The following is a 25,849-nucleotide window of genomic DNA, read 5'->3' as shown; positions in this document are numbered from 1 at the left end:
GATCCCTCCAAGCCCCTCTCATGCCCTGAGGGTTCTCCATGCACCAGGCCGAGGGTGCCCCCCCCTATACTCAGAGCCCCGCACAAAGCAGGGCTGCCCAAAGCTGGGAGAGACAGAACTCCCATGCTCTTCTGCTCCAGAACCCTGAGCCCAGCCCTCTCGACCCCTCCCAAGTCAGGCCATCCCTTTCCTCCAGCCGGGCTCTGGCTGGCTTGTGTGTGAGCAGATGGGTGGATGGGTGCGGGTGAGCCATTTGGGGTGACAGCATACACACGATGGGCTCCTCCTACCAGAGGGGCAGTTAGGGTCTTCCTGGCCACCCCCTGCCTCCAAGAGCCCCCAAAAAAGCCACTCCTGCAGTTATGCTGCATGCTTAAAGCCTCCAAGGAGGGCTAGTTTTCTTTTTAATCTCGAATTCACCAAGCCTGACTCACCGGCAGCCTTCACACGGTACCCAACTTATGTCCCCCAGGCAGTTACACACAGGTTACTCATCACAGCATCGTATGCCAGGGCAAAAGCCTGAACACAAACGCTTATATATGATTGTACAGCCTTCCTCAGAATACTACAGAGCCATAACAAAGGCTCAGGATGCTTTTTACCTACTGATACGAAGAACGTCTCTCTGAGTTATAAATACAATGAAGTGAACAAAGCGAGGTACGGAACACCATGCAGCATATATATTACCATTTATGTAAATGCAAGAAAGGGGGGAGGAGATAGGTTCACGTTGGCCTGGTGACGCATAACATTTATTTGGAAAGACTTAGAAGAACGTGATGCCTCTGGCTGCCTGCACGTAAGGGAACTGAGTGGGTGAGAGACAGGAGGAGGGAAACTGTTGCTAAGCCCCTTTTGAACTTGGACCCATGAATGTCATAGCTATTCACGAATAACCCACACTTAAAACATAAAATGAACAGTTTTAAAGTTAGCTGGTAAGCCTCGTGGGCTGGAACAGGTGTTCTCATTTCTTTGCTCAGTGAACTCAGCAGAGATGGGGAGCAGCTGGTGACGCGCTCAGCGGGTGCTCTTTCATCCATTCATTCCACCAATACCTGCCCGGCCCCTGCTGGGATCTGGTGACACAGCTATGGTCAAGGATCCCCCTAATCACCGGGGGGGGGGGGGGGGGCAGCTTCCTGGACCACACCCCAGGAATTTGCAACTTTAAGAAGTCCCCAGGGCTTCCCTGGTGGCGCAGTGGTTGAGAGTCCACCTGCCGATGCAGGGGACACGGGTTCGTGCCCCGGTCCGGGAAGATCCCACATGCCGCGGAGCGGCTGGGCCCGTGAGCCATGGCCGCTGAGCCTGCGCGTCCGGAGTCTGTGCTCCGCAGCGGAAGAGGCCACAACAGTGAGAGGCCCGCGTACCGCCAAAAAAAAAAAAAAAAAAAAAGAAGCCCCCATCCCCGGATCATTTTTGCAACCACCAGAGTACTGAGGACCACTGGTCCAGCACTTTGTGCCTTACCTCATCAATTTCCAAGAAACACACACCTTAGAATCCAGGCCCCAGAGCCTAGAGGTGCTGCCACGTGCCCCCCTCCTGACCACTGCCCCATGCACCCCCCTACAGATATTTGCTCCTAACAGCTTCCAGCTGAGTTAAGCCTCCAGCGCCATGGCCAGGTTGACCAGTCCCAGGCACCAGTTTCCCAGAGCCCCTCTTGCTCCCAGCTGGAGGCTGGAGACGTAGGCAGCCAGCCTCAGCCTCCGAGGGTCTGCAGGCACTAGGTGCTTCATAAATTCGTGATGCGCGGACTCTGACCCCAGCTGCTCCTCGGCACCTCCCTTCTTCCCAGCAAACCTGCATGGAGAAAATCAGTTACACTTGGGTAGCTGCTTAACAAGGGGGCGGGCTGGAGAGGCCCTGAGCCCATAAGAGGGCAGGGCGATGGGGGAGCCCCGGGGTCATCCGAGGCCACTGTGTGAGGGCTGCTGAGCAGGTCTGGGGGCGGTCAGCTTGGAGGGCCGTGCCATGTCCTTCCAGAGCACTGTCCATCTGTCCTTGGACAGCCCTGCCCATGCCATTTGTGTGCAGGGCATGGAAATCTACCTGGATGTCAATGGGTGAGGAGCTGGGGGCGGGGCCGGGCCGGTGTCTCGTTGCCCTCCTGAGGCTGCCCTTGGATTATGTGGGAGTTGGGGGTTACCTCCATTCTCCGTATATTACCCTGTTGTCCTGCCTCATCTCAGGGAGCCTAGTTTGGGTCTTTAAGGGCCCCCCAGTCCTGCCTCTGCCCCTCATGGGCTGTGGGGCCGTAGAAGCAAGAGCCTCGCCCCTTCTTGGTCCCCTTACGTGTGAAATGGGGGTGAGGTTGGCTCCCAGCGCAGCCGTGAGGATTGAGTGAGGGAGGCTCCCGTGAGCTGGAGCTTCGGTGGGGAGGTGACTCACGAGTCCATGTCTTCCCCAGGTCACGGCACAGACCTCCGAATGTTTTTCCCCTGTAGGGATCCCTTGTGGCTGAGACAAGTGGCTCTCCCCACCTTGGAAGTCAGGAGTTTATAAATAAGATGTATTGATAGCTTGGTAACTTCTAGAGTGTCAGTGGGAGGATGGGGTCTGGGCTGGAGCTTGTCAGAGGGGGGACATGGGGGTCCTTGGAGCAGGGCATGGTAAGAGTAAGGCTGAAGTTGTGTTAGGAGCCCAAAACTGCCCTGACCATAAGTTAGGGTGTCTCAGCACCTGAGAGGCTGGGGGGGCACTCCCCTCCACACCAGCTGCACTCTAGGCCGAGAAGGTGAGGCTCTTGTGCCCCAACTTCTATCTCCTTGCCGGGCTACCTAGGTGTGCCCCGCAGCAGTGCGAGTCCTTCACCGTCGATAGCTCCCCGGGAGTTGTGGTCCAAATCTACGGCACAGACCCAGTAAAGATCGGGGAGGAGGCTGCCATGAACTGGTGGCCCCTGTCACATCCCACGAACGTGCTGGTGGGGATGACATCCCCAAGCTCTGCCAACGACAAGGGCAAGGTAGGTCCTGGGGGGAAGATAAGGGGGACTCCCCCGGGAGATGGAGCTAACACGACCCCTGGGGTCTCCCTTCTAACAGCTGACGTTTCCTGAGCTCTGAGTCTATGAGAAATTCAGTGCCAAATGTTTTGCACATCTGACCTTAGTGCTTGCAGCAAACCTGTGAGGTGGGCACTCCGTGACCCCATTTTACAGACGAAGAAACTAAGGCACTGAGTGAGGGAAGTGCTCTGCCCAAGCCAGTAATCAGCTGAACAGGGATGCAAGCTCAAGCATGTCTGTCTCCTCCATGTGTGCTTCTGACCAGGACACCAGCTTCCAAATTAGCTGCTTTTGAAGTCTGGCTTAAAAGGTTTCAGCAGCAGAACTCAAATGGGCTTTTTGGCTAAGACTGATCTCCCAGCCACTTGATGAACCTCAAGAGCTGCGCTGAGTTCAACGCTGAGCACTAGGTATCATGAGTTGAATTTCCAGAGGCTGGCATTACCTCCTTTTACATAACAAGGAAACAGAGCTAGAGAGACCCCTGTAAACCTAAATAGCATAACTACCGTGGGACAGGTCCGGGATCTAAGCCCAAGTCCGTGCCCTTTCCCCTGGGCAGGCTGTCACCCTAACAGAGCCCCTGTGAGGGAGAGGTGCCCTTCCACCTTATAAAACAGGCTCATCAGAGTCTGAATGGTTAGTGGTGGTTCTGAGTGATTAGAACCACTTGATGCCCAGGCCACACCCTCTGCCAATCAAATCAACCTCTGGGGCTTCACAGCTCCCAGGTGACTCCAATGTGAAGCTGAGGGTGAGAACAGCTGAGGAAGCACTTTCAGGACCAGGGGACTCGTGTTGGCAGAACTTTCTGGAGGGTAGTTAGCAGAGGACTAAGCGGGGCTGACTGAGGGCCGTACACACCCCTCTCTACACTGTGCGCAGGGCAGGCAACTCCCTAACAGGCAGGTGGTACACTTAGGTAAGACTGAGCATCTCACAGATAAGGGTGGAGGCTGTGATGTGGCCCAGCTGAGCCTAGAGGGGCTGAGACGTGTTCTCTGCCCAGGGCTCAGCCTCCAGCACCATCGACAGGAGATGCTTACACTTGGCCCCAGCTAATGCCTAGTTCTGTGGTTCGTGGTGAAGGCCTGTGGTCAAGGCCAGTGGCTGAAAGGCAGGTCCTTGTCTAAAGACTCCTCTGGAAGCAGAGCTTGGTGTGGGGCACAGGAAAGACTATTCCGCCCCAGTGTCCTGCTTCCTTTTGGGCAGCTTAACCCATTGGAGGCCCCACATCCTCATGACCCATCTCATGGGGCAATAGGTGGGGTCCCAGGAGGGGCAGGTAGAGTGGGGAGGATGTATCGTGTGACTTAAAGCTTGACCTCTAGAGCTGGACAGCCAAGACTGTAAATTCTATGCCACCCCTTTTTCTGGCTGAATGATTTAGTCCCTCGATCTCTCTGCCCTTGGGGGTAGAGCCCACCTGGATGGGTTGTTGTGAGGCCTCGGTGTGGAAGGGCCTGGAGGGTCACAGCTTGTTATACATGGGGGTTAGTACAGTACGGTGACTCTGTACTGGCTCACAGCAAGGCACCGGAAGCTCAGAAACTAACTCAAGACCAAGGTCAAACGGCCAGACACAGGTACATGGCTCAGGGTCCTGCTCTGGCCCCCCTGCCCTCTAGTGCTCCCATGGGTGCTGGGTGCTGTCTCCACAGGTTTCGGTCTCCTACTACCAGCACAATGAGGATGTCCCCATGGCCACAGCTGTGCTGTACCTCACGAGCATTGGTGAGTGTCCTCCCAGCCCTGGAGAGGAGGGGTGGGCTTTGCAGAGGCCAGAGGAGCTGAAGGGGGCTCTCCCTGTAATGAGATGCCTCCCGTGGGTCACAGGTGGATTCACACAGTACCCGTTCCCATGGTCCCTCAAAGCTCACTGCTGACCTCATTCTCTGACCAGAACAGAGGCCATCGGGACCCCATGTGTTCACGTCATCCACCTACCTGTGTCAGGGTCCTACATTCCGCTTCCTCTGTTGCAATGGATGACGTGTCTGGTCCCAAGTTAATCTTAACCATACCAGACTCTTTCCCCTCTCATTCAATAACATTCCTTCAGCAGTTCTTACTGATGTAGGAAGCCACTACCCCTCCTGCCCTCCTCTTTAGATTGTTCCAGAACAAACTATATCTATTCCCTTAATAGGAACAAGTTATTATGCCTATTCTCTTTTTTTTTTTTTTTTTTTGCGGTATGCGGGCCTCTCACTGTTGTGGCCTCTCCCGCTGCGGAGCACAGGCTCCGGACGCGCAGGCTCAGCGGCCATGGCTCACGGGTCCAGCCGCTCCGCGGCATATGGGGTCTTCCCAGACCGGGGCATGAACCCGTGTTCCCTGCATCGGCAGGCGGACTCTCAACCACTGCACCACCAGGGAAGCCCTATGCCTATTATGTTAAGGAACCAGCTATAATGTCTGTTCTTAGACCTGATTCTATGTTGTCTTCAAACTCCACTCCCCCACCTCTCTGCATCCTTAGTTTTTCCTCACTTTCCCTTGAACCTGCTCAGACCAGACCCCTACCACCAATGCTGTCCTCATCGAACCCCCGAACACCTTCTACTGCACTCAGTTCAGTGGTCTATTCTCTTCCTCTTCCTGGACCTGTCCTCAGTGTTCACGACACTGGTGGTCCTTTCTTGAGCCATTTAGGGACCCTGCACTTGGCTTTGCCCCTCTGCAGCTGGCCTTTCCTTCTCAGATCCCTGTGCTGGATCCTTTGGCCACACCCCCCGACCCCGCCTGTCAGTGCAGTGCTGCAGGGCTCAGGCAGCCGGTCACGTGGCTCCGCACACAGCCCACAGGTGACTCGCAAAACTCTCTAGCCCAGCATCGCCCATAAACTTGGGGGGTCTACTCACCAACATAGCTTCCTGAGTGTCTGACCAATGTCTCAAACCTTTTTTTGTAATAACAGGTAACATTTGTTGAATACTTAGAGTGATAGGCAGTTCTCCTATATGTCAAACCAGATCAAATTACCCTAGGAGAGTGTTTCAGAGAAAGCGATATGCAATTTTCAGATCAACGTTTCTCCTTTTAATTTTATTTATCTATTTTTTTGGCCCTACCCTGCTGGCATGTGGGATCTTAGTTCCCTGACCAGGGATCAAACCGGCGCCCCTGCATGGGAAGCGTGGAGTCTGAACCAAACTTAATACACCCCAAATTGAACTGATTCCCTCTACCCCCAAGTGCCTCTTTCCTAGTAGTCTCCCACATCATGCTAGAAGCTCCATCCTTCCAGCTGGTCAGGCCCAAGCCCTTGGTGTCGCCCTTACTTTTCTCTTAGCCCGTGTTGATGATGAATCTTGTCGGTGTTGCCTTAAGTCTAGCTCGAATCCAGCCACCAGCCACTCCCAAAGCTCTCAGCCTGGTCCGAGGCATGGTCATCTCTGCCTGGGTCACTGACAGGTCCCTAGTGCGGTTCCCTCCTCCATCCTTGATCCTCTACAGGTCCAGTCTCAATTCGGCCCCCAGAGAGGCACCTCTCTAAAAGGCTATCAGATAACGTCTGTCCCAGTCAAAGCCTCCTACCGCTTGCCCACCCTCAGATTAAAGCTGGCATCACCGTTACCTACACAACCTACCTCAGCTGGCCCCTACGCTACCTCTAACCCACGGCCTCTTTCTCTTCGTTTGTTCATCCTGTTTTAGGCACACTGGCCTCTCTGACCCTTGAAGTTCCCACCATGCACTTCCTATTCTAATTGCTTTTACCCCAGATACTAATACGGGTCACTCTCTTGCCTCCTGCAGGTCTCTGTTCACACCTAGAAGACTTTTCTGATCCAAAACTGAGACACCCCCTCCACCCCCTTGTTCCCTGCGGCATTTTACCATTGGATATAACATGTATTTTACTTATTTCTTCACCCCTTGCCACTGGCGCATGTGTGCATGAGTACGCACACATACATCCTAAGATCAAAGGAGACAGGGCCTGTCCTGTGCGCTGCTGTATCCCCAGGACCTAGAACAGTGCCTGCTTGGTGACGGGCATCCTTGAGCATCCGTGCCAGGTGCTGAGTGGACAGCAGTAAACGAGGTCTGTTCCCTTGGCCCTGACATTCCAGTTGAGAAATAGCACGCTGAATGTCAAGAGTTATGAACAAAAATACGACCGGGGTGAAGCCACGCGGTGGCCAGCAGGGTGGGGAGTGGTGGAAGCCACGCGGTGGCCAGCAGGGTGGGGAGTGGTGGAAGGTGGGATGTAAAGACCCAGAAGGAGCCTCTGTGGTGATACTTGGGCAGAAGCCTAGATCCTCCAGCTCTAAAGGGGCTTGGAATCGCCGTGTATTGAGCCCTGGCTGTGTCCCAGGGGGCCAAGAGCTCTCCCAGAGGCTGGGGAGGAGGGCCTTCCACGTAGGAATCACCTGGAAGAAGCCAAGAGGCACAAGTGGCCTCATGACCACAGTGGATTTGTTTTGTGGCCTCCCAGGAGGTTGGGGGAGATACAGGAGTACCTGGGCCTCTCCAGGCTTGCTCGCGAGACACTGTCTGCCTCTGAGGAAATTTCTTCCAAGCCGGCAGCATGCCCAAAGGCTGGAGGACCCTGATACCAGCCTTAGGCAGCCCTGGGGACTTACCTCCAGCTCCAAGGCTGCATCTAGCTGGTCTAGACGGTTGAGGCCTCTCCCTCCTGTTGCAGAGCTCTCCCTGGACGTGGATGTCTACCGCAGTGGGCACTTCGAGACCAATGACAAGCAGGCTAAGGTGAGGCTGCCGGGGATGGGAAGCAGGCCAGGCGCCCAGGCGCCAGATCTGGCCCACAGACTCCATTTGGCCTTCAGAGTGTCAAGTGGCTACAATACAAATCAGCACTGATGACGTCAATTTCTAGCTCTTCCAAAAGATTAGAATGTCTGGTGGCACTAGTCTCCCATCTTAGCCTGGTCGTGTAACCAACAAGGCCGGAGGGTCAGCTGCCCCCTTCAGATGGGACATGTCTCCTCCAGTTTGCCCCAGACCCCTCCTCCCCTGACACCGAGCCAAGGTAGGAAACTGGTAACCCACATCTAGATCTCCGCCTTCCTCTCAGCCCGCTTACCTGATGTTACCGTCCTGTCCCTGTAGGTACTTGAGTGGGCAAAGTCTGATCTAGAGGTCCCTGTCACCCTGGAGAAAGGCTTGACTCTGCCCCTGAGGTGGAGTAGCATCTGCAAAGCCAAGGACTTAACCTGGCTTCTGCCTGAACCAACATGCCTGTCTTCTTTCCAGAAAAACTGGGTCTGGGGCCCCAAGGGCTGGGGTGCTATCCTTCTTGTGAACTGCAGCCCTGCTGACGCACACCAGCTCGTGGACAGGAAGAGCAAGGTGTTCTCTACAGAGGGTGAGAACTGGCCGCTGACCAAGGACCATCACCCAACTTTCCTCCCTGGGCTCTGCCTCCCCTGGGGCTTCACTGCTCCACCCCTCAGCAAACCCAGATTCCAGGCTGATGTCCCTGCTCTGGGACCATCAAGTCTCTTTTCAATGGCTTGAAAGCGTGTAACTGGGCAGAAAGGGGCCCCTTGACAAGAACATGGGCTCTGATGTCAGGTAACAAACAGTTACTTCCTGGCCATGAACTTGAGTATGTTAACTTCCCTGGTCTTGTTTTGCCATCTGTAAAATGGGGATGATAAAACGGACATCACAGGTGGTTGAGAAGACTAAATGAAGACACACAAGGGGTAGGCGAGACCCTCCCTAAAAACCCTCTTGTAGCCTGGGGCAGGACCCTGAGTGTCCTAGCCAAAGCCCTCTTGGATCTGGTCCTGACCTGTGGTCTGGACGTAGATTCCAGGTCCCAGCAGTAGAATGGGATTTCCTGGTTCACACCAAGGCTGGGGGGCAACGCACACTGAACTGACCATGCCAGGCCCTGTTCCAGGTGTTTGTGGGGACGATCTACCCCTTACAACTGATGGGGTAGATGCCACCCTCACTCAGAGTGGGCCCCAGCCGTGGCGAGTTGCCTGTAGCCATATGTGCAGCAAGTAGCAGAGACAATGATGCAGGCCTAGGCCAGAGCGGGAGGCACAGGGTCCTCGGTGCTCCAGGATACAAGCCCCTCCACCCCGACCCTACTGCTCCCTCCATCCCTGGAGCGCTGGCCTCCAGAAGCCCCTGAATCTTTGCCTTGTCTTTTGCTCAGAAACAAAGAGTCTGTCCCAGATGATACTGAGAGTTCAGGGACCCAGCTGCATTTTAAAGAAATGCCGGGTGGTTCTCCACACCTCCAAGGAAGAGTCGGAGAAGGCAAGAGTCTACCGGCCACAAAGTGAGTGTTTCTCCACATGCCAGGGCCAGTTGTGGCCACACCTGCTCCCGGCAGGGTCCCCGTCAGAAGCCAGCTGGGGACCGAGAGCAACAGGTCAGGGTCTATTACAGCCGGACTTGTGTCCCTGGGATCCTCGGGCTGCCACCTTCACCATGGAGTAAGTCTATACACGTGGGTGAGTCATTGTACCTCCAAGCCACTTTCCCCAGTGGGGGCGATGATCGTGCCTCTCCTACAGGACTTTCATAGCTGGATGAAGAGAGGTGGGCATTAGATGAAATGGTGGCTATAGCCTTGTATAGATTAATGTCTTCTCCCGAGTATTCCTGCCAGGCGAATCCATCTGTTTCTTAACCGAGACTTGGCTGTATTAGGTTTTGAGAATTCAGAGGCTGGGAGGCCAGAGTGGCAGATATGCTAGCACATCCAGCCCAGGTACCACACAGCCCAGGTACCGTGTGGCAGGCAGGTGGCATGTCCCTGTTCTACAGATGAAAGCGGGGAGGGCTGCTGGCTTAGACAGTGGATGTGCCCAACTCCAGCAAAATACCCCTCAACAGACAGGTCTTTGGATTTCCCTAAACGGGTTCAGTATTCAGTGCCTCTCAATTAAGATTTAACTCTTTGCTACTTTCTTTAAAAGCCAAGTCTAGCTTCAGCTGGGCGACTGGGTAGCACGTGGTTCGCAGTGGGCCACGTCTGTGTCCAGCGTGGGGGAGCGTGCCGCAGCTCCCTCCTTGCCCATGCTCGGGGGCCTCAGCTCCGAGGCAGCTGTTCCCTCTCTTCTGCAGACCTAGGTCACAGCTGGATTGGAAGTGACCTGGGACCAGCAGAAAAGGCAGCCCAGGTTGTGTGTGGTCCTTTGACATGTGGGCTAGAAATGAGCCTTAGAAACTGTGGCTCTGGGCCTGGTTCAGGCCATGAGGGCTGTTCTGGTCCTATGAAGCCCACTATGTCCAGGCAGCTCTGAGGTGGGCTGGGCTGGATGGGTCTTGCAGCCTGCTCAGGAGGCCAGGGATGTGTGTACCCGCCCAAGATGCCATACTTCAAGCTACCTACCTGCCTTTTCAAGTATTCAAAAATTTAGGGTAGGGCAACACAGCACACTGTGTTAACATATCCTCCAGGTGAAGCTGGGTTGAGCTGAAGTTGGAGAGCCATAGTCTAAAAGATGGAGCAAAGGAATTTAAGAAATTTCCGGAGAAATTGAAAGCCAGAGCATAAGGTTCGAGGAAAAAAAGGAAAACACTTGCATGAAAGCAGTGATCCAATATGATCAGCGCTGTTGAGTGACTAAGATGCCCAGATCAGTGGGAAAGTTGGTTTTCAAAGCTGGTCATTAGTGACCTTGATAAGAACAGTGGGGATAAAAAGAACAGTGGGGATAAACAAGAGTAGGGAGTTCCCTGGAGGTCCAGTGGCTAGGACTCAGCACTTTCACTGCGGTGGCCCAGCTTCAATCCCTGAGGGAACTAAGATCCCACAAGTTGCGCAGTGCAACCAAAAAAAAAGAGTAAAATGGGCAGGCACAGCGAACATAGACCACGGAAGGAGTCTGCCGTAAAGGGAAGTATGTGGCGGTAATAACTGGATGGGGCATGGGATGGGGGTGGGGAACAGTATCTGAAGATGGTAGAACACAGCATATCCATGTGCAGATGGGACCCATCCAACAGGGGTGGTGAAATAGATTCAGGAGAAAATTATAGGAATGGATACACAGTACTCAGAATATGGGAAGAGGGAGAGTTAATGGCCACAAAATAGTGTTTCCAAGTACAGCGGAGGCCCCCTCTGAGGTTTGATCATATCCTAAAAGATCTTTCTTTTAGGAAAGATCTAAAAAGATCTAGAAAGTGTGGCTTTCTCCAGCTGCTTGAATGCCAGGGTTGAGGTCTTGGTGTGGGAGCTGACGGCGTGTGCAGGGTAGTGGGTCAGGTAATGGGTCTTGGAACGTGAAGAGGGTGCAAAGGGGAGTGAGGGTGGAGGGCGGGAATCGGCCGTGTAGAAAGGTTTGGGGCTGGGATGAGACTGTAGATGAGCTGGAAAGACTGAAAGAAGAGACGCCGTAGCTGTCTTGGAGGTGGTGTCCGAGCCATGAGCCTTGACATTGGCGTCTAAGATGATGCAGAACTCAAGTTCATTGAAATAAGGTCGCAGAAGCGGACTGGATGGTCTGGTCTATGGTGTAAATGGTACCCAGCAGCCTAGTGGTGGAGACAAGCCAGTTCTAGAACAATCCACGGAGGATGGAAAGGGTGGTAGTCAGGTACAGCGAGGAAGGGGGCAGGTGGCATTATCTGATAGCGTGTCCCTCAAAGGGACAGGATTCTTGAGGAATGAAGAGATGGTCTAGAAGTACCATTGAAGATCAAAGGGCACCTGCCCTACCTCTAAGCCCAGGGGCACATAGAAGGTAGAAGAAAGGAGCACAGTTCAAGGGAGAGTTTCCTCTGTGCCCCGGGGCTCCTGCTGTAGAAGGAGCAAAGCCCTCAAAGCCTAGGGCAGATGGACAGACAGCCAAGTTCCAAGCAGGGGCTTGGGGAGTGGAGGTGGTGGGAGCTCAGGTAAGCTGAGCGAAGGCAGAAAGGGCCTTCTGGGTAAAGGTGACTGTGTTGTGGCTGGGCCTCCTGGCCCCCTTTGCTGTATAGTGGGGGTGATCGTTACAGCACCTGCCCCAAAGGATGGTGAGGCTGCAAGTGAGTCCGAGCCCCGACCCCAGCTGCCGGCGTGTAGTAAGTCCACAAGAAACGTTAACTGTGCCTAAGCGCAAGCGACTAGATGTGAGAGAAGGCCCCCAGCAGCTGGAGGGAGACCAGGTGGTGGGCAGTCACCGTCCAGCCCCACAGCGAACCCTGGGCGGGGGCCCTGCAGGGACGCAAGGGGTGTCATCTGGTCTCGCCCCCTCAAGGTATGGCTCAGGGCAAGCGAGGAAGCCTCCAGGCAGACTAGAAGCAGGAGGCCGCATAGGTACATCCCCAGCGCTGGGGCTGTCCAGCTGGCCCTGCCACACGCTAAGGCCAAGCCTGCAGCCAGCACCCCTAGCCCTTGCGACGAGGTTCTTCTGCAGAACCGCCTGGAGCCAGTCTGCGAGGCGAGCCACAGCCCCACTCGGGTGATCACTGTGTTGCAACCCAGAGCAAGAGGCCGGTGAAGCAGGCCAGGGCCCCAGCTTGTGTCGGACTTTTCGGGTGAGGCTTCCAAGCCTACCTCTGTACAGCTTCTCATCTTGAAGACTTACGATATTCTCCCCAAGGTTGGCCAAAGCGTAGGCCCACCATGAGCCTTCACCTCTTGAAGGCAGGTGTTTCTATCTGAGTCCCGGCTCCCGACAGGTCTTTGAAGAGTGAGTAACTGGCCCCCGTTTGTGAACAAACACCTGCTGTCCACTAAGCCCTAAACACCAGGAACCTAGGGGCCGAAAAGCCATCTTGGCCCCCACTCTCCTGGGACTCCCGGCCCGACTTCTGACCTGAGGAGCGTGCCATTGGGTGTGGTGATGGGCACCAGGCTCCTTCAGCAGCCGGTCTGTCCTTCTCTCCTTCCTAGAAGACGGCTCTAGCACCTTTGAGCTGGTGCTGGGGCCTGACCAGCACACCTACAACTTGGCCCCCGTCGAGGATGACTTGGAGGAAACCTTCTACGTTGAGGCCTTAGAGTTCCCATCCGCCAGCTTCTCGGGCTTGATTTCCTACTCGGCCTCCCTGGTGGAAGAGTCTCAAGACCTGGTACGTCCCCGGGTAGAAGAGCGGCCCTCAGAGCAGGGACTGTTGGGGAAGGGAGACCTGTCACAGCTGGGCAGAAAGTGGGAGCATGGTGGGTGGAGCTAGGGTGTCATGTCACCTTCGGGTAAGAGCCTGTAGAGGGCAGGTAAGGGCCCGGAGGTGGGCTGGGCTGAGCAGCTCGAGGCCCGGTGGGGGGAGGGGGAGAAGGTGGACGGGGAACCAGGTCACCAGCAGCACCTCGTCTTACATCGCAGTCGATTCCAGAGACCGTGGTGTACAAAGACACTGTGGTGTTCCGGGTAGCTCCTTGCGTCTTTGTCTCCAGCACCCAGATGCCTCTAGAGGTATACCTGTGCAGGTAAGAAACCCTCCGGCTGCCTGGGCCGGGTCGTTTCTATAACTGGCTGGCTCTCCTGTCTGTCGGCGGGGTGGGTAAAGATGATTAGACTTCTCACCAGGAATGTGAAATCCTTCCACCTCAGGCAGCCACCCAACGCTTGTTTGGATACTTACAAGGCTAGGGCTGGAGCCGTGACCACGGCAGTCCCCCTCTGGTCTTAAGGGGAGACAGACAAACAGCCTGGTTTCAGGTAGGATCCAGGGCTATAAAGCCAGGTAAAAGGATGGAGGGGTAAGGATGAGATCGTTATAGGGACAGCAGGGAAGCCTGCAGAACCAGGAGAGAGCAGGCAAGAGGAGGGGGAGGGGCGACAGGGCAAGGTGAGCAGGGCCTCAGCGTATTAGGGCGTAGCCTCCGGGACTGTAACGGACCCCCAGACAGTGGTTTAAAGTCAACTTTCTCCCACCTAGATGCCCACAGTGGCAGTCAGGGGCCCTGGTTCCTTTCAGGCTGTGATAATGCTTTCCCCTGGGGCGGCAGCTTCATCTTTATGATGGAGGCTGAGCACAGGCACTTCTGAGGCCCGGCCCCTAGGAAAGGGGAAGAGCCAAAGTCCGGGCAAAGCCACCCATTTGTTGCTGCTGGAGTCTGGAAGGCTCCTGAATTGCTCTGCTCACGTGCCAATGGCCTGAAGAGGTGCAGGCCACACCTAACGGCAGGGAGGCCAGGAACGATCTCTAGCTATGCAGCTGGAGGAGGGGAGAAAAGACTCTGGCAGGTAAAACCCGTGGGAAACCATCCAGGGTTCTGCACAACCACTCCGGCCACGTGGAAAACCAGAGGTACAAATAAAAGGAACCAGTTCAGCCATTGCGATCACGTGGGCCAGACGCAGCCATGGCTCGGGCCGGGGCGGTGGGAGCGCAGTGGTTGGATTCAGGATTGCTTGGAAGGTAGGCTCCCCTGCCCCCAAGTTAGCTGAGGGATGGGATGCAAAGAAACAGGAGTGTCCCCTGGGTTTGGGGTATGCAACGAGATGAATGGTGGTGTCCCTGCCTGGGGGGGGGGGCGGTCAATTCATGCTTTGGCTCTAGAGACATAAAGCTAGAGACACCCGTTAAGTTTCTAAGTGTCTGGAGCTCAAGGGAAGGTCTGGCAGCTGGAGATGGGGGGGCCCTGGCACGTTGTGGGTATTCAGAGCCACAGGCCTAGCTGAGCTCAGAGGAGGAGGGAATATATTGGGAAGATGCCTGAGAAGTGAGCTCTAGAGCCGTCGAACCCTCGGCTCCAGACAAGAACCTAGCAAAGGAGCCTGAGAAGGAAGAAGTTCAGATGAAAACCAGGAGAGTGGAGACCCAGAGATGAGGGGAGGGTGATACCTGGTAAGAGGCCAACCATGGGAAATTCCGAGGAGAATAAAGTGCCCACTAGGTTTGGCAAGATGGAGGCCACTGTGCAGAGCGTGATCCTGAGTGGTGGGTTTGAAAGTGCGGTGGGGTCACAATTGCGTCGAAGGAATGAATGGGAGGGGAGTACTCTGCAAAATGCCAGAGAAGTGGTCTGAAGGGGATTTGGGAAAGGGAAGGCTGTTTCTTAAGGGAAGCAAAGAATAATGCTAATGGATGTGATCCAGCAGAGAAGGGGGAAACTTGGTGGGGAAAAAGCGAACAGGTCACATTGGCCTTAATAGATAGGACAGCTCACCCACTTTGTAGGAGCAAATTGACTAGAGGAACTGTTAGTGGTAGGATGCTGTCTGGTGCTAAGGACCTGTTGAAGTTGCCAACTTAGAGAACCGTCACTGTGGTTTTTCTCCAACTATTTTTGGTAACGAGCTCTAGGGAAGAAATGTAGAACTGAATCTAAGCAGGGTTGTAGTTTTGCCAGGCAGATAAGGCCAAGGGGAAGGATAAGGGTATAATTATTATGATGCGTCACAGACTCAAAGTTAGATAAGGAGAAAAGAAAAGACACGGGGTGATGGGAATAAAAGCAGTTGAGGGCCAGCCATCACAGTGATATCAAGCTGCTGGCCCAGGGACCAAAGTGAGCAGGGAAGATGGAGGTGATGGAACTGGACAGTTGATCTTGGAGGTGGTGAGACCATTAGGATGGGAGGGTAGAAATAAGACCTTGTCAAGTCAAGGATCTGAAGAGGTCACGGTGGCCTGGCGGTAGCACCTCATGGCAAGGAGTACGGCCATCCCTCCTCCAGACTCAGTGGAGGGAAAGAAGAAAAATAGCTCTTCCACGGGAGGGCTGCTAGGAAGTTGGGTCCACAGAGGAATGCCAGGCTTCAGAATGAGAAGGTAAAAGGGAAGAGCTCGAGGGATTTTGCTGACAACTGATATCCAGGTATAAGATCTTTCTCGTCTTTTGTATCTGAAGACAGAAGTTCACTCACAGGAGGCATCTATTGAGACTCTGATCTTCTAAGACTCTCCCATAAGGGTGGTATTCAGGCACGGCTTGATCCAGCTTTGCCACAGATGGTGTACAAGACTGGGGCTACACTTCCTCCCCCAGCACACATCTCAGACTGTTTCAGACCTTATCAGGCTGGCCATTTCCCTGCAGTCTTGTCTGTGTAGAATCGAAAAATAGGTTCTTTGGAACAGTAGCATGGAATAGCAATTCAAGTTTTGGACCTGGATTAGAGTCCAAATTTTTTACACTTCCCAATGGTGACCTTGCTGGCATTCAACTCATGAGGACCTGTTGGTAAGATGGGTGGTCTCAACGCCAGCCCCAAACGTCACTGTTTCTCTCCAACAAGGAATGGATGTACGCTGTGGACCTGTAAGCCTGGTGCTATACATGATGGCACTAAGACCTCAGGGCTCAAGACCCACCCCTGCCAACCATATGAATATGACAGCCTTGCTGGCCATCTCAAGGGGGCACTAGGATTCTTGGCTTCTCGGGAGAAAAGTACAGCCCCCTTGCGGTGAGAGGAGTCAGCCCTCTGGGTAGATCAAGGCAGGAGAGCCTGGGGGCATTTCCTAGATCACTGGGGCAGGGAGTGGAACGTGACCGCAGAGTAGGGACAAGCAGGGTCTTAGGACACGAGAGTGGAGACTGACACTAGTAATTTAAAAAAAATTTTTATTGGAGTATAGTTGATCTACAATTTTGTGTTAGTTTTAGGTGTACAGCAAAGTGATTCAGTTATACATATATCCATTCTTTTCTAGATTCTTTTCCCGTATAGGTTATTACAGAATGTTGAGTAGAGTTCTCTGTGCTATACAGTAGGTCTTCATTATTTATTTTATTTATAGTAACATGTATATGTCAATCCCAATTTATCCCTCCTCCCCTTTCCCCCCTGGTAACCGTAAGTTTGTTTTCTACAACTGTTGACTCTACTTCTGTTTTGTAAATAAGCTCATCTGTACCCTTTTTTTTGAGTCCACATATAAGCGATATCACATGATATTTGTCTTTGTGTCTGACTTCACTCAGTATGACAATCTCTAGGTCCATCCATGTTGCTGCAAATGGCATTATTTCATTCTTTTTATGGCTGAGTAATACTCCATTGCATATATGCACCACATCTTCTTTATCCATTCCTGCTGATGGAACAAGAGGTTGTTTCTTCCATGTCCTGGCTATTGTAAATAGTGCTGCAATGAACATTGGGGTGCATGTATCTTTTTGAATTATGATCATAATTATGACGCAAAATCATGGGTCATATGGTAGTTCCATTTTTACTTTTTTAAGGAGACACTAGCAATTCTTGACCTGACTTTGCCATGAGCTAAACCAAGTGATTCCGGGCAAGGCACACCCTGAGCTTACCAATTGGTGCTCCATGAAGTGGGGGGACAGCAGCTCTGCTTACCTCACGGGCAGGGGCATCATCTCTCCTGACCAGGAGGAGGTTCCCCCTTCCCCTGTGACAGAGGTCATGACCAGTCGGGGAGCCTTGGAGGCCTTCCTAGAGCTGGCTTATTTCCCGTGGCAGAGAGCTGCAGGTCCAGGGCTTCGTGAACACAGTGATGGAGCTAAGCGAGAGGAGTAACATCCAGGTGGCATCTGTCTACGAGGACCCCAACCGCCTGGGCAGGTGGCTCCAGGTAACCCCCCACCTGTGGGGGAGGGGTGGGGGAGACACCACGTGCGGCACATACAACAAACTTCACCAGCTTCTGTTCAGCCTTCCAGCAGAGCTAAGACTAACCAGGGGCGGCTTTGTTCTTAGGAGGTCAGTGGTGGCTGAGATGAAATGACTTGCCCAAGTCCTAGCCACTAAGGGGTAACGCTTAGAGTCCCACCTCCTCCCATTCCAAAACGTACGCGTTCGAGACCACAGAACACCTAACCCTAAGGCCCGGGTGTCTGAGGGGCTGATGCCTCCAGCTACAGGCTGGCAGGCCCGGGGCACTGCCCCAGGGTCCAGCTTGACCCTGGCTGAGCAGGAAGTGTCGAGCCCAGTCTTTTGAGGTCTGGTCTGTAGTCAGTCACAAATGACGAGGACCTAAGTAGTAGCGATGAAGGAGAAAGGGGCCGACTTCTGCCCTTGATCTTGCCGTGATAGAACTCTAAGTACCATGAAAGCAAGAAAATGATATGATCTAGTGAGTTACTAGATTTACCTCGGCGCTTTGCGTGGTCAGGAACGTCTTTAAACGTGGGAGGCAAGGAGCTGGCCGTGCAAAGATTGGGGTTGGGGGTGGATTAGAAGTAGGAGCCCTTCAGGCACAGAAACAGCCGACTGAAGATCTACCACGTGAGGAACCGAAAAGCCGGTGTGGCCAGATCAGAGTGAACTACCGTCAGAGGTAGGTAAGAGCTAAATTATCTATCGGGGACCTTTTACACAAAGGTAAGGAAGAGAAGAAACCAAGCCCAAGCAAGACGAGGGGAATTTCCTGGCAGTCCAGTGGTTAAGACTCTGTGCTCTCACCACCAAGGGCCCGGGTTCGATCCCTGATTGGGGAACTAAAAGCCCGCGAGCTGCGCTGGTGCAGCAAAAACAAAACCAAACAAGATGACGTTGAATGGTATGAATCAGGGGAGTTGAACGTTCTGAATTAGGTTTTTTGTTTTTGTTTTTTTTGCGGTACGCGGGCCTCTCACTGTCGTGGCCTCTCCTGTTGCGGAGCACAGGCTCCCGATGCTCAGGCTCAGCGGCCATGGCTCACGGGCCCAGCCGCTCCATGGCATGTAGGATCTTCCCGGACCGGGGCACGAACCCGCATCCCCTGCATCGGCAGGCAGACTCTCAACCACTGCGCCACCAGGGAAGCCCCTGACTTAGGTTTTAAAAAGACCCTCTGGCTGAGAAATAGAGCGCCAGCCTTAGGAAGGGACAGGAATAGAAGAGATGCTGATTGGAGGGCCTGACAGTCACATGGGGAAGAGGTGGTCTTCCCCAGGTGGCTTCCCCTGAATAGTACCAGAGAGGAGTCCACTTGGAACATATTTTGGAAATAAAGCCAACAAGGCTTGTTCATGGATTCGGTGCAGGAGACGAGTGGAGGAAGAATCTTAGGTGACTCATCAGGTTTTAAACCTGATGAACAGAAGGACGGGCCAGGGAAAATCCCCAAGAAGCGGGGGATGCCTGCGCAGGGTTTTGAGGGCTGAGCAGGAGGTGGCAGGAAGAAGGGGGTTCTCCCTGTACCTACTCTCTGGAGGTGGCCCGTGTACAGGGAGCACTTGTGGCTTGAAAACTGGATGCGAGAAAGCAGCTGATGGAGAGAAACTCACAACTTGTTTCCCTGTGTCCTCCAGGATGAGATGGCCTTCTGCTATACCCAGGCTCCCCACAAGACTATTTCCTTGGTCCTCGACACCCCTCGGCTCCCCAAGCTCGACGATTTCCCCATGAAATACTCACTGGTGGGGGCTCGGTTTGACTGATCTGAACTTGGTCCAACCTCTCAGGCCTGGTGCCTGCTGGAAGTGATGGGTGCCAGGGGAGAGGGCCCAGGTGGCCTCTGGGGGAAGGGGGTGTGGGAATCTACTGAGTCTGGAATGGGGTAAGACTGAGGCTTAACGCCTGTCCCTCCTAACACCCTGCCCCTGCTGGGTCTCCTTCCAGAGCCCCGGGGTTGGCTACATGACCCAACGCACCCAGGACCATACGGTGGCCAGCATAGATTCCATTGGGAACCTGATGGTGTCCCCACCTGTCAAGGCCCAAGGGAAAGAATACCCTCTAGGCAGGATCCTCATTGGCAGCAGCTTTTACCCCAGGTGAGGCAAGAGGCCAGGTAGTGGCCAGATGCCTTAAAACCAAAGGGAGGGACTCCTGTAGCTCACCTGGACCCACCTGATTCCCAGAGGACTCAGCAGGTCATCTGCTCTGGACCTTAAACCGTCAAGTCAGGACCTCTGAGTCTTTGATTCATGTAGGAGACTAGAGGTAGAAAAAGTAGGCAAACCACTCATTGAGTGGTGATTCCAGGGTTTAAATTGAAGCATGCTAAATCTGGTTGGCCTATTGACCCAACATGATGTTGCTGCCACAAGATGTGTGGCTAGATTTCTCGGTGGCCGCTCATCTAAATCCAGGAAATACTCGTGTCCCAGGGTTCAGTCTTTATCCAGAATCCATTGGCTCAGTCCTGAGTTGAGCCAGAGTAAAGGATTCTTTTTAAAATTTCTATGGAAGTATAGTTGACTTACAATGTGGTGTTAATTTCTGCCGTACAAAGTGACTCAGTTATACTTGTCTACATATTCTTTTTCATGGTCTTTTCCATTATGATTTCTCACAAGGTATTGAATATAGTTCCCTGTGCTCTACAGTGGTAAGGGATCCTTCATAACCACCCCACCCCCCTATGGACCAGCCAATGGGTAGAGCAGCCAGTTACCCGAAGGTAGCCTGGCACTCACCGAGTTGCTGGCAGCCCACCTGGGCCATGCCAGCTCACGGGCTGTTCTTTCCGTCTTCCCTTTAGCAAGGACTGCCGGAACCTGAGCAAGACCCTCCGGGACTTCCTCTACGCCCAGCAGGTCCAGGCCCCAGTGGAACTCTTCTCCGACTGGCTGATGACTGGCCATGCCTATGAGTTCATGTGCTTCATCCCCACACAGTACAAGGTGGAGGACAAAAAGGTCTGTATTGGGGGCTGGAGAGGATGTCTCCCACCCTCTTTCACAGACTTGGGGAAGGGAAGCTAGAATCTGACCCTAGTTCTTTGATTCCCAGGACTTCTGGCTGCTCCTGGCCAGCCCCAGCTCCTGCTACAAACTGTTCAAGGAGAAACAGAAGGAGGGCTATGGAGACGCACGTCTGTTTGAAGGGATTAGAAAAGATCAGCTCCTTTCTAATGGTAAGGGGACCCCCCCGCCTCCGCAACAGAGGGCAGCTCCTCGGTCCCAGATGTCCTTTCTAGAGAACCATTTCTACTTGGTTCCTCCTGATAGAAAAGGATGCTAGGGAAGCATAAAAGCATGAAATGTACCATATTAGAACATCTTGTTCTCTTTCAGGGTAATTCTGGTGGTACTAGGACAGGACAGGCAGATCAGCCAGAAATTCGGGGATGGCTGAGAGGCTGCCAGGATATATGCAAAGGGGAACTTAACACGTGGACGGCTCCACGCGGTGGGGGACAGACCAGATGCTACCAACACTGGTGTCTGGATGTCTTCGGGGAAGGTTGGGTTAAGTACCTGGGTGTTGGGACTTCAGGGTCTCCTGGTCACCCTGCAGGAAGACGTAAGTGGACAAGCAGAGATTGTGGGGCCTGGTGCCACAGCAGTTCTGTTCTAAACCTTCTGGAAACCTAGAAAGGGAGTGTGGGGGAGGGGGTGAAGTTCTCGACGTGTGGCCTGAGGACCACCAGCTTCAGTATCACCTGGGAGCTTGTGAGAAATGCAGAATTTCAGATCAAATTTTGAGGTGGGGCCCAGGATCTCATGGTTCTAGGAGGGCTTATGGAAGGCGACCTTGAGTATGAGCCACCTGTCACACACCAAAGACCTTGTGTTATCCCAGCTGATGGCCAAGTGGAGCAACTGAAGAACAAAGTTAAATAACCCGGGCAAGATCATACGTGGCAGGTAGCCAGGCTGTACACAGAAGGCGTGGAGGCGCCCAGGTGAGTGGGGGCCGATAGCCCTTGCTCACCTGGTCCAGGCTGCCCGCCTCAGACCCGATCCCAGGCTCCTCCCCTCCGACCCGGGACCGAGTGGCCGGTTGTGGCAGTGGAAGTCCTCCTGCGCTTTCATGGACCCTGCTGAGTCCCCACATGTGACGTTTGACCTAGAATGGGTCCCTGGAGGCCAGTCAGGCCACCCACCGTCGTCACTGGCCAGAGAATATACCCAGCCATCTGTGCCCAGGACTGGAGTCTGCCCAGCCCTGGACCACATGGCCCGCCCCCCTGGCCCACAGGCCTGCCCGCCCTCTCCTCCTTCCTACAGGGAGGGAGGCCAATACCATCAATCAACTTCTGGCTGATGAAAACATGAGGAAGCAGAACGCCTATGTGGAGGTAGGGGCCCAGGATTGGGGACCTTCTCCAAAAGGCAGGGGGAGGCAGGGACCGCCTTGGCAACAGGTCCCTAACTGAGCAATAACTATGACCAAGCATCACACACGATACCTTACTCTAATCCTCAAAATAACCCTATGAAGTAAACCCACCTTGTCTATGAGGATAGCAAGGCTCAGAAGAAAGCCACCAGCCTGAGCCGATGAACTGGGGAACCAGGTTTGAGCCCCAAGTCACCTAGTGTTGGACCCGAAGACAGTGCTCCCGACAGAAGACCTCCCCGACCCTGGCTTCTCTAGGAAGCTCTGGGCACCAGAGAACACACCAGGGCCTTCTCAACACTCCTGGATGAAGCGGCCCTTCAGCTCAGAGTCAGAATCACCCAGCACCTCAAGTCCCTTAAAATGTGAATCACAGGCTGTGAGAAGCAGATTTTCCAGAAATTAAATACCTTCTAGCGGGGAAGCCACAGCCTGGAGAAAGGACGATGACAGGCCCAAGGTCACCCGTCAGCACAAAATCACTTGGTCCGCTGAGTCCTTATGGCTCCCGGCCAAGGCAAGCTCTGTGCCCTGACCTTTGCTGAAACAGGGGAGGCCTCTGGGCACAGCAGGGTGGGCAGCAGCCAGGTGGGGGTCCAAACAGCATCTCTGAGCCCTGGTGACATGCACCGTGGGTGTGAGGTCATGAGCACTATGTCAAGACCTAGGAGATGCTCAGGCATTGGGTATTAGCTGCTCTGGGCAGGGAAGTGCCCCGGGAGTCCACTGCTGGTGTCCCTTCCTAAGGATGGGAGCAAGTGCCTGGCTTTGAGGACCTATTCTTGCCCTCGCTCAGGTCCCCCACTCTGGCCAGGACTGAGGGCTAATGGGCCCCATGCTACTGCAGAATTAGGACTAGGGGCTGCCCTGGCACTGATGAGCTGAGGGATCCCGGCCTCTCGAGACCAGGCCTTTGCTCTGAGCCCCGACTTCAGAGCGCTGGCTCCCCGCCTGCAGTCGGTGCCGAGGAGATGCAGCTGCTTCGGGCTGGCAGCCGGTACCCGACAAACTCGCTGCCCTCCCGGCCCTTTCCCGCCCCGCAGAAGTGCATCGACCTGAACCGCAGTATCCTGAAAAGGGAGCTGGGCCTGGAGGAACAGGACATCATCGACATCCCGCAGCTCTTCTGCCTGGAGCATATCGCCAACATCCCCTCCAGCGAGCAGACCGAGAAACTCTACGCGAGGCCCTACTTCCCTGACCTGGTGAGGGGTGCAGGGTGCTGGCTGGGTGTCCCCGGGCTGGGGCTGGGGGCAGTCTGGCCGACTCTGGCCAGTCTCTTGACAGACACGGTGCTAGACTACGGAGGCGGGGCCCAGCAGACAGTGGCGCCTGAGAGGAAGAGAGGTGAAAGCCCTTCTCTCCCCCAGTTAGAGAAGACCCCTCCAGGGAGCAGGTGGGCGGGGGCTCAGGCTGGACGACTTGCCAAACAGGGACCAACTTCAAGGGCCCACCTCACAGACGGGGACGCTGGGCTCCACCAGAGTGGAGGGGGTAAAGCTGTCTGCTGGCCATGAGACCATGGGCAAGCTCCCTGAGCCCATGAGACCATGGGCTCAGCTTCCTGTCCATGTATCTGGGCAGCACCCTATTTAGAACAGGAATTGGGAATTTGGGGGTGTGGGTATATGCGAGACCCCTGCTAAGGCCAAGCCTTCCAACCGTGGCCTACATCTGACCTTTCTCTCACCACTGTGCCCCATCACGTAGGTGCTTAGAATGAATTGAGACACTTGGACTCATCAATTCCTTAAACACTTGCAGGCCTCTTCTCTGAGCCCCAGGGACACAGGCCCTGCATTCAATCGCAAGGGGTTCTTTTTTACAAGACCAGTGAGGCCCTCTGGGCATGCAGTAGGAGGCTACATAGGCCCTGGGAGTAGGGAGGTATGGGTAATGGTGGGAGAAGCTGCTTCTGAGGAAGAGATGCTAGAATTAAGAAGTGAAAAATGGACAGAAGTCCAATGGCAAAGCCGGGCGTAGAGAGCATTCCAGTAGAGGTAGGCAAGATTATGGCACAAACAAGACCAGAAGGCCAGGACAAGAGAAATGCAGTAGAGGACGCAACAGGGAAGCTGGCAGACCTCAGCTGGGCAAGATTTTGGTTTTGCTATTGAGAAATATATCAGGAGTCATTGGAGGGTTAAGCAGAGTGGGGTGGAGTTTGCTCGGATGGATTGGCGATGTCTGTCTGAGCACAGGCTTGGAGAAGGGGTACCCTGTGCTTGTCTTTCCTGGTCTAGCCCAGCCACAGAGGCAGCTGGGTTTTCCCTTGCAATAAGCCCAGTGGCCTTCCTTCCTTAGAAGAGGGACAGGGGCCTTTCCTCCACGGCGCTGACCCCTGTTCATCCTAACTGCCTCTCTGACAGCTGCAGATGATCGTGATGGGCCAGAACCTGGGCATCCCCAAGCCTTTTGGGCCCCAGATCAATGGTACCTGCTGCCTGGAAGAAAAGATCCGCCAGTTGCTAGAGCCCCTGGGATTCCAGTGCACCTTCATTAATGACTTTGACTGCTACCTGACTGAAATCGGAGACTTCTGCTCCTGTGCCAACATCCGCCGGGTGCCCTTTGCCTTCAAATGGTGGAGGATGGTGCCCTAGACCCATCTTAGCGCTGCCAGCCCTGCCCCAGCATGAATGGCCCACTATCACCACTCAACAGTGTCTGACCCTTGCCCTGCTCAGGGGCCTGGAGTCAGGGTACTACACCCCTTACTCACCCTGTCCACCCCCGTCCCTCAGCATTCAGTGGGGTGGCAATACTGGCAGCTTGAGCCCCTTGGAAAAAGATGGAAAATGGTCACTGAGAAGTTCCTGAATGTCCATTAAAGCTCTAGTCGTTCTCACTGCATTTTGGCCACGGCCTCCTCATTTCAGGGCAGGGGGTAATGGCTAAGGATGGAAAGCGGAGCAGCTGGGACACCTGTGGTCAGGCTGTCCCACTGGGAGGGGCAGGAGACCAGGCTACCATGGAGTTGCTGTCCCTCGTCTTCAAGGTCTTTGCGTGTAGTGGGAAGTGGTTGGGCTCCGATCACGCAAATTCTTCTCCAGTTCAAGCATCTGATGAGCTGGACGTAGGTGCTTGAGCTGAATACGACAGACTCTAGGCTTGGGGAAGGGAGAGGACTCCCCCTCGGCCTGGTAGGAGCTGCAGGAGGCCAGGCCCGAAGAAGAGTGACCCCCGTGCCTTGTGGACAGCGGGCATCAGCAGGGAGAGGCTCTAGTCTCCTTGGTCAGCAGGTATAAGACTCTGAAGGCCAAGCTGCGACAGGCAGGCCTGCATGGACCCTTGTTAAGCCCGAAGTGTCCAGGGGAGAGGAAACGAACACCCACTCTAGGACCCAAAGCTGCCTATTGCCTATCAATTATCTCTGCCCACCCCTACGTTTATGGCACAAAAATGCTATGAAGTCAAATGATCCTGAGGTTTAACCACAGCTGCTCCCACCCTGCCCCTCCTCCTGCCGATGGGAAGCTCCAAGCAGTCCAGGTACGTGGAACGGGGCAGTGCCTATGGGAGGGGTGATCTGATGACATAAAGCAGCCGGCATCCCAGAGGCTCCACAAACTGGACCGGTGTCGGCATGCTGGTGGCTGGTGACCTGGAGCAAAGGCTGTCAACTTGGGTAGAACAGAGAAGGCCTGGGGCCTCTGAACCCACGACTGGCTGCTTGGTGCCCCCCGGTGGACAGCTCGCCACACTGCCAGTAAGGGGCCTGCACGGCCTGGAAGGGGCACATTTGTGACCAGCGCTGAAGTGACAACAGGGCTCCCTTACGAGGAGTGGGTGGAGGAGGGTGGGGAAGGCACACGTTGTACAGCCCTCTTCAGGTGCTTTCCGCGTCTCCTCCTCTCAAAGCCCCAGGAATATGACATGCGATGAATATGAAAAACTCCACGTTTTGAGTTGGGCCAATGGGGTGCTGAAGCCTCCCTGAGGGTCACACATTTCCAGGAACAGAGCCGGGAGCTCCACTCACCTCCCAACC

The 25,849-nt window shown here is 54.4% G+C and overlaps 1 protein-coding gene across 1 annotated transcript; it reads left to right on the top strand.

Annotated features, from left to right (window-relative positions):
• The first annotated feature begins 1,986 nt into the window (after nt 1-1,986).
• Nucleotides 1,987-24,461, top strand: PADI6 (peptidyl arginine deiminase 6). The gene is made up of 16 exons (XM_060141283.1): nt 1,987-2,078; nt 2,797-2,980; nt 4,684-4,756; nt 7,677-7,741; nt 8,246-8,357; nt 9,165-9,290; nt 12,840-13,018; nt 13,270-13,373; nt 17,329-17,440; nt 19,101-19,208; nt 19,411-19,565; nt 20,276-20,432; nt 20,527-20,650; nt 21,747-21,817; nt 22,902-23,063; nt 24,228-24,461. The coding sequence occupies exons 1-16, from the start codon at nt 1,987-1,989 to the stop codon at nt 24,459-24,461; spliced, it is 2,058 nt and encodes a 685-aa protein (XP_059997266.1).
• The last annotated feature ends 1,388 nt before the right edge of the window (nt 24,462-25,849 follow it).

This window comes from Lagenorhynchus albirostris, chromosome 2 (assembly GCF_949774975.1).
Source record: "Lagenorhynchus albirostris chromosome 2, mLagAlb1.1, whole genome shotgun sequence".
Lineage (NCBI taxonomy): Eukaryota > Metazoa > Chordata > Mammalia > Artiodactyla > Delphinidae > Lagenorhynchus > Lagenorhynchus albirostris.
The sequence above is the reverse complement of the archived record's forward strand: the minus strand, read 5'-3'. Positions and strand labels throughout refer to the sequence as shown.

Excerpts from the sequence above, each read along its gene's own strand:
- PADI6 (XM_060141283.1), top strand. The coding sequence starts at position 1,987 with ATGTCCTTCCAGAGCACTGTCCATCTGTCCTTGGACAGCCCTGCCCAT. Across the intron at positions 8,358-9,164 it reads CAAGGTGTTCTCTACAGAGG|AAACAAAGAGTCTGTCCCAG; the intron begins GTGAGAACTGGC and ends TCTTTTGCTCAG. Across the intron at positions 20,651-21,746 it reads AGATCAGCTCCTTTCTAATG|GGAGGGAGGCCAATACCATC; the intron begins GTAAGGGGACCC and ends TCCTTCCTACAG.